General features: G+C 27.4%; 3 protein-coding genes across 7 annotated transcripts; all 3 read right to left on the bottom strand.

The window, feature by feature from the left end:
• Positions 1 to 274: 274 nt before the first annotated feature.
• Beta-phers (phenylalanine--tRNA ligase beta subunit) lies at positions 275 to 3,964 on the bottom strand. 3 transcript variants are annotated; one of them, XM_072009590.1, is made up of 11 exons: positions 3,864 to 3,964; positions 3,005 to 3,060; positions 2,722 to 2,876; positions 2,430 to 2,499; positions 2,024 to 2,290; positions 1,765 to 1,944; positions 1,307 to 1,687; positions 1,144 to 1,224; positions 977 to 1,069; positions 619 to 898; positions 275 to 489 (listed from the first exon to the last, which is right to left on the bottom strand). In XM_072009590.1, the coding sequence occupies exons 1-11, from the start codon at positions 3,934 to 3,936 to the stop codon at positions 338 to 340; spliced, it is 1,788 nt and encodes a 595-aa protein (XP_071865691.1). In that variant the 5' UTR covers positions 3,937 to 3,964; the 3' UTR covers positions 275 to 337. The 3 variants fall into 3 exon arrangements, with proteins under 3 accessions (XP_071865691.1, XP_071865692.1, XP_071865693.1); XM_072009591.1 differs by lacking the exon at positions 3,864 to 3,964 and adding an exon at positions 3,189 to 3,420; XM_072009592.1 differs by lacking the exons at positions 3,005 to 3,060; positions 3,864 to 3,964 and adding an exon at positions 3,189 to 3,420.
• Positions 3,784 to 4,788, bottom strand: Cni (protein cornichon). 2 transcript variants are annotated; one of them, XM_072009617.1, is made up of 4 exons: positions 4,653 to 4,788; positions 4,436 to 4,504; positions 4,055 to 4,311; positions 3,784 to 3,964 (listed from the first exon to the last, which is right to left on the bottom strand). In XM_072009617.1, exons 1-4 carry the CDS (start codon positions 4,731 to 4,733, stop codon positions 3,940 to 3,942), a joined length of 432 nt encoding a protein of 143 aa, XP_071865718.1. In that variant the 5' UTR covers positions 4,734 to 4,788; the 3' UTR covers positions 3,784 to 3,939. The 2 variants fall into 2 exon arrangements, with proteins under 2 accessions (XP_071865718.1, XP_071865719.1); XM_072009618.1 differs by lacking the exon at positions 3,784 to 3,964 and having other exon boundaries at positions 4,051 to 4,311.
• Positions 4,789 to 5,277: 489 nt separating this feature from the next.
• Spict (magnesium transporter spict) lies at positions 5,278 to 7,143 on the bottom strand. 2 transcript variants are annotated; one of them, XM_072009607.1, is made up of 4 exons: positions 7,023 to 7,143; positions 6,507 to 6,629; positions 6,277 to 6,419; positions 5,278 to 6,126 (listed from the first exon to the last, which is right to left on the bottom strand). In XM_072009607.1, exons 2-4 carry the CDS (start codon positions 6,529 to 6,531, stop codon positions 5,392 to 5,394), a joined length of 903 nt encoding a protein of 300 aa, XP_071865708.1. In that variant the 5' UTR covers positions 6,532 to 6,629; positions 7,023 to 7,143; the 3' UTR covers positions 5,278 to 5,391. The 2 variants fall into 2 exon arrangements, with proteins under 2 accessions (XP_071865708.1, XP_071865707.1); XM_072009606.1 differs by lacking the exon at positions 7,023 to 7,143 and adding an exon at positions 6,716 to 6,992.
• Positions 7,144 to 7,862: the final 719 nt, after the last annotated feature.

Below are 7,862 nucleotides of genomic sequence, written 5' to 3'. Positions count from 1 at the left end.
TCGTCATATATGTATATGCTAATATTTTGAATAAAAACTGTAAACAAACTATAGCAATTATAATACAAATTAAAAAAAGAAAATGTAAATTTTAAAATCGTTTCTTTCCTTTCTCCCTCCAATTTATTCGATTATAAAGGAGAAAAAGATTAATGACTTAATTAAAATTAATCATCTGTTCAACACAAATTAGTATTCGTGTATGATATTTAACGCTTATATTTGCTGCATCATTTATATTTTTTAATTGGCTTTTTGCCTAATAATAAAATAATTATAGGAAAGATGTATAATTTATTCCAATATATTATCAACATATATAAGTTTTATAATTGTCTTATAAAAAGCATTCGATATCAATTTCTAATACAGAGCAAGGTGTATTTAATTCAAATCTTGAAATTACATCTGGATGTAGAACTCCCATCTTTCCAATCACTTTATCATAACATAATATTTCCGCACAACGATGAGGGAAGAAAGTGGGATCTGAAAAAAATTATATGGACTTAGGATAACAGATAATATGATACCTTGTTAAAAAAGAATATTCCTAAATAAATTGCGTTCTCTTATACGTATAATTTGGTACATGGAATTTTTCATATAATGCTTTACCATCAACAGCACGAAGATAATATCCATTTATATTCTTACTGCCATTCCATGGCACTTCTAATATTTGTAATATTCTATCCAATAAACCATGAATTACTTCAAAACCGTCAGATTTATTACAATATACCGCGCATAAATGTCGATTATTACGTGCACCAACTTCCACATCATTATCTTTTAGTATAATGTCGGAAACTTCGAATAATTTATGAGGAAGTGGCATCTTTTTATTTGCAGCTAATGTTTTCAATAACCCTGGTATCAAAGTGGTACGGGCAACCTGTAACATTGTTATGTTGTTAATTTTATGTTTTGAACCAACCTGAGCCTACGGTCTTGAAAAACTCTTTGTACATGCCTGAAATTCTAATGTTTTTGGATTTAACACATGAACAACTGGTATGTTTAATAATTCGTGACCTAATTTATCCGCTACATCTTCACGAGAACACTGTAAGGAGAAACTTTTCAACTACAACTGATTTGTACAATTTGTATAATTGTGTGCTCAAAAATTTTGCATACCAATGAAAAAGTCAATGCTTCTGTGAATCCAGCACAAGCCAATTCTATCCGTAGTTGATCAGATAATTTATTCAGCGGAAACTAAATTTAAAACATGAATAGGAAATATTTTATCTAAAACTTAACCAGTTTAAAAATCGAAGATTGTAACATTTATTAGTACCTCATCCGCAGTGGTAGATAAATGCGGTATAGTTTTCTCAATTTTATTATATCCATACGCTATAGCAATATCTTCATAAATATCACATGCATGTATCACATCGTGTCTTGTAGGAGGCACTTCGACATTTAATATATTACCATCTTTAACAAATGTTTTCAAAGACATTCTAGAAAGCAAATTAGCCAATTCCTCCGCAGTTTGTTTTATACCAATGTATTTCATTGCTTTTTCACTATCCATTTCCTCAATTCGATATTTTAAGTCTGGATAATGAAATACTTGTTTATCAGGATACACAATTTCCACTACTTCTATTGAATATTTTATTTTACAATATTGACTAAAAGCACAAACTATAGTATCCAATACTACCTTTGCCTACAAAATTTTTCAGAAGTTTGCTATTAGTTGATTTATCTCTTACAAATATAAAGAAAATAATAGCTTTTATATACCTTTGTTAAATCTGTCGCAGTACATTCAATTAATATATTTTTAGTATTGAGTGTAATTTTTGAGTGATCTCCATTGATAATAGGTGGAAGTGATAAAATGATTCCATTACTGTCTTCTACTACAGGATAAACTGGACTGTCCTTTATAATATGCAGATATTGCTTTAATTGCGCATGGTTCTAAAATAAAACTTAATATAAAATTCTCTTTAAAATAAAGTCCATGTTAAGTAGTCATTCAAATTGTAAAAACACCTACTTCGTATAAATTCATAATTCCTTCTGCTGTATATTCCATCTCTTGATTAAGTGGCTTAAAACAAATGTCAGTTGGTGGCCTTGCATCATATAAAAATGGACCTCTGACAGTGTCTAGATCATGGGTTCCAATCGATACTAAAGTTCTTTTCCTACCTATATTTTGATGTAATTTTTCTTGAAGATCGATGAAGCTGTTGTAAGAATCTTTAGAAAATGTAACATCACGTAAAACAGCTGCAACAATATGCCCTCTAACTTTCATACACTAAAATATAATATAAAAAAACAGTTTTATTAAAAGTTAAACTTTTTAATTTAATTTTTAGCTTTTATTTTTCAATTGAATTACCTTTGTTAATTTTTAATTAAAAAGACATTGATAATAATAAAAATCATATATATACCTGCTTTGTCATTATAATCTTTTGTGTGCTTGTACTTGGAAATATCTTTGTATATTGTGGTATATCCATTCTATATTTAAAAAAGTTTTCTAATTGTAGTAGTCTATATCATATGTTTAATTTATTATTGCAGTTATTGCTAATATATAATACGTTCTGTTATTATATACTAATGAACTAATAATAAACTAATGGAACTATTAAAATAATAATATGATTTTAATAAGACTCTGTGGTGTGAAAAATAATAGAAAAATTAAAAAACTATATAATAAACATATATCGTACATACTGCTTTTGAAATATAAGAAGTCCAAGAGCTAAACCTTCTAAGCATAATAGATCGTATCTATTTGCAGGTATATCAATTTTATATACAACTTCTTCAGATACTTCTCCACTATGATTTAAATTTTGCTCCTTTGTCATCATTTGTTTCTCTGTTGTCTAAAAATCAACATTTAACTAATTCTAGGATTCTTTCGATGTAATACTACATATGAAAATATATAACAATTAATTTCTTATACGTATTAATACATTTGATAGTATCCAATAATATATAAGCTGCATACCACTTCATCCAATTCTAGTCCAAACTCAAAACATAAGTTTTGAAATTCGGCATCCGCTAAAATCATACTATAGATTAATTTACTTATAAATATTATATTGGTAAATATTTAGTTAGGATAATTATAAACGTAAAAGAAGTTGATACAATTTACAATGTTCATTATTTGAATATTTGTAACTTACAATATGTTTTACCAAGAGTTTTAAACAACAAGTCACGTTTAATATTAATAGTCGGCATTTTTATATAATACAAATTCTTAACATGCAATAGCCGATTATTAATTCGAAAATGGTTAGAACTGCGTTGAAATTGATATATCTCGGAAAAGAATTTAAGGTTAGAATCAATTTATGTTGCCAGAGAGGGAATTTCCTTTCTGATGTTATTAATTATAAGTAGGGATAGGGAGCAGCATTGTAGATATTATAAGTTAAGGTTAGGTGTATCAGTCGTACTTATCATACATATATTTCTGTAGTTCGCAGATTTAAATTTAACAAATTAATGGTTATTCGCAAATTTTTAGAACGGAACAAGTAATAATAATATAAGTAAAAGCATTCAAATTTCTATTGTATAAATATAATCAGATATAATTAAATATTTATATAAACCTCTTTTATATATAATTTACATATATATAAACAATTTATATAAACGTCACTTTATAGTAGAGCTTTTGTTACTCTAAAATAAATAAATAAAAGTCTTTCACTTAGACTCCTTAATAAAAGTGTACTGAATTCTATGACTACCTAGTAGATGAAAAAAACATTGAGTATGAAATTTTATTTTTACAAAAAACAATAACATGTTTTAACAAATTAGTCACTTTATCCAACAAAAAAATTAACCTGATGAAGCATTGATGATTGAGGATGTATTATAAACAAATTTTATTGGCGAATAATAAAGAATGATTTCCATCCCTCAGTGAATCAATGAACTAATCATTCTGAAACAGAATAGAACATATTACATTTTCTTATAATAAACATTTCATAATTAGTTAGGTCTACTAGCCTCTACATTTTCTAAAACTTACCCATATAAATAGTAAAAAAATGATAAAAGATAAAATGTAAGTTTACTCCATCCTTCCCTTTGATGAATTTTAAGAGTTTGAGCACTCATTATACTAGTGGGATCATAGAGACCTGGTTTAGACATGATAGGTCTATGATAATATTGCCACAAGTGATATATTATCAATGGCATATTTAAAAGCAATGCAAGCCATTGACTACTAATTAGAAATAAAATGTTGATTAAAATGTGTAATCCATATTCTGGAATAACTAGCTGAAATATATACAGACATGTATATATACATTATACATATATTTAACTTAGCATTTAATTTTACATACACTTGTTATTGATTTTGTAAATATGATATTATAAAAAACTAATTTCAAACTCTTACCGAATTTAAACTATTGCATTGTTCAATCGGATTTTTATACCCAGTTTTTAATTCATCAAATGCAATAACCTGAAAAGTATAATGTCTTTAGCTAGAGTCATTTAACTTTACACCTATATCGCTAAGGTTAGAAATAATTCGCATTGAACAGACGTGTACACATTTTTAATTACTGTTTTGTTTTGAAAAGCAGACATTATAGTTTCGAAGTACGTACATGAAATATTGCAAAAATGATTAAAACAGCGTCTACAATTAAGGCCACGATATATGAAAAAGCGGCTAAACTGAACGCCATTGTAACAACTGTACGTGATGCTAGTAATAAGTTGATTCAAGTGACATAATTTGACTTACAAATGAAGAATTGCATTTTAAGTAAATATATTTATATATATATATAGTATAACTTATTTCTGATATTACTTCCTTTATTTTCACATTTTCCAATGTGATGCAGCGAATACGTTGCTATTGTGGAATGTTTTCGTTTCAGTTTATGCGTATTTATGTCGAATCTATAGATGGAATACAACTTGAGGTTCAATGTCATGCTCAGAGTGCAATTTTATCAAAATAACTAGAATTATTAACAAAAGTTGTTAAAAAGAAATCGTTTTGTATATTTATAACATATACGACAAATTTGACAATAAATTCTATATGACTTTTATGACATTTATATGTAATTACATTATTATAATTGAAAAGATACTTGAACACAAAACAAAAAAAGCAGACTTAGACCTATTGTTTCTTTAAGACTTGATAGAAAATATGAATAGAAAGGATAATTCTACTGAAAAATGATTTCTAAGATCCACATACATAATAGATATAAATAAGATTTGAAATTTGTAAGATTTATTTTAAAATTAATCACATTAAATACAAGTTATTCATATCTTCACAATGTATATTCTTTGCAATGTTTTACTTTGTATATGCGTAATTAGTTATATAGTTCTTGTTAAATTCTGAGCTCCATATGTATGATTTAATTCTGTTTCTAACCTTGTTATTAATCTCTCTTCATCCCTGTCGCTCCACTGATTGTTACTACTTATGAGCAACTTTCTTTTAGGCTGCAGCATATGTCTGATATTCTCATAAGATATGTCTATTTCCTTAAATGCATTTAATAGAAATATTGCAATTATTACAGTTAAAAAACCACAAGATGAACCCAAGATATCCCCAGCACTCATATTTTCCCATTCCCTGAATAATATTGCAGATGCAATTATTACTAATGTTGTGAAAACTACATAATAAATAGGTGTTACGATTGTGGTTTCATATAAGTCGAGGGATCTATTCAAATAATTCATTTGTACGCTGATACAGAGTATAGCGCTAAATAAAAAGGCCCATGTCAACCAGTTTGTAAATCCATTATTAAATCCAAGAATGGTTTCTTTCAAAGCCAGTCCTAATCCTTTACAACTTGTAACGGTCAATGAACCAATGGATGAACACAGACAAATATATATCATAATATTTTGATTTCCATAAGCGGGACCAAAATAAAAAATAATTAAAATACTGCATACTATTACAATTAATACATAAATAATATATCCTGGATCTTTAACCTTATCTAAAAGCTCATTTAGTGTACTGATTTCTTCTTCTTTTGGAGAGTGAATTACAAGAACTGTGGAACCTAAGATGCATAAAAGGCAACCAATCTGGAATAATAGTAATTATATTTATCTTTATATAATATATCCAATAGAAATTGTATTATTTTGTAGTAAAATTTTATTTGTTTTATTTGTTATTTTATATTTTTGTTTCTATATAACAAAGATAATTTGTAATATATATTACATCATTACCTTTCCTAGCAAATTAAGCTTTTCATTTAGATATTTTGATGCTAATATTGCAGATATTAGAACGCTAAGTGCTCCTAATGGAGTAACCAACGAAGCTGGTGCAAATGCATAAGCAGCAAAATTTGCTGCTTCTCCTACCGCCACTTTAATGAAATCAATATTATTTGTAGTAAAAGTATTATATCTTGAACACATGTACATATTGTATAAGCATTTTCTGTTTCACATACTTGAAAGAAGACCAGTCCACCACATCCATTCTTTTAAGTAGCCAAATCCTCCGGATGAAGCTCGTAATGCACCACGCCTTTGTAATCTAATCAGTGCCTTTTTTTTAATGATAAAACTGGCACCTAAATAATTGTAACATTGTATAACAATCAATACTAAATTGTTTTAAATAAACTTCTAATTGAAATTAGAGAATCGGTCAACTAACCTATAAAGCCACTAGAACTAATTGCTAAACCTAAACCTGTGTAAAAATTTGTTGCATCATATAATTGTGTATCAACCGCAATTTTTGTTACTCTGCTCATACTTAAATTTTAGTTTTGCCAGTAATTTATCAAAATATAAGAAATATATTATACTTTATACTGTTAAATTTTTACAACATTATGTAAACATTATAAGAAACGAAATATTTATCTGACATTTTACATTCGCCAAATTAATGTAATATACACTGTAATGATAATGATTGTATGAAAGTATATATATATATATAATTTAAAATAACATACTCTATGGATAGATCATTATGCGCGCATGCGTATATACATATTCGATAAATACATATATACAATATAAAAACTGGCACTATTAGAGCGATATCAAAAAGGTTTATAATTGATATATGTCGTTATCGAAAAACTGCCAGTATGCGTTAGTATTTGTTACCATCCGCCGACTGCTTATGTTCTGTTTATAAAGAAGAGTTGGGCGAGTTTAAAGATCTCGTGTACAACGTACATATACGAGGCTATAGTAAACGTCTGTTAGAATTTACAATTCTGTTAAAAAGGAATATCATGAATGTATTGTACTTGGATTAGATTTTTCAATCTGATCGTCATGAGGTGGTCGGTAACACTTGCGTAAAATAATAAATTACTTATAAAAATAATAGCCAAATGATTAATTGATATTATTTTACGAAAAAAAAAAAAAAAAAAAAAAAAGAAAAATAGTAGTTCTTATTTTACGAAAGCTTCGTTGGCCGTATTGAAAAAACTAACACAAATCCAATATATTAGTGATATTCGTTTTTAATTCTGTTGTAACAGTCATTTTTTACAGTCTCGCATATGCACGTTGTATACAGGGTCTTTAAGCTTTCCTCACCCCTATTTATAAACAGAAAATTAGCTGCTACAGACGCACAACTATAAGCAGAATTCACTGTAATAGTAGTGGCATCTTTTTGTGAATATCTCGGAAATTAAGAGTCCATTTTCCGAAATTTTGTATTTTACAACATATCTAAAAATCAGAAATCGGAGGATAGTCAGATTTTCTATTGTTTCACTTAGGATTGTTCTCTTGTTTTTTTTTCTTAACAAATAAAATGCATTGACAACAAA

This window comes from Bombus fervidus, chromosome 8 (genome assembly GCF_041682495.2).
Source record: "Bombus fervidus isolate BK054 chromosome 8, iyBomFerv1, whole genome shotgun sequence".
NCBI lineage: Eukaryota > Metazoa > Arthropoda > Insecta > Hymenoptera > Apidae > Bombus > Bombus fervidus.
This window is presented reverse-complemented; position numbering and strand designations above follow the sequence as displayed.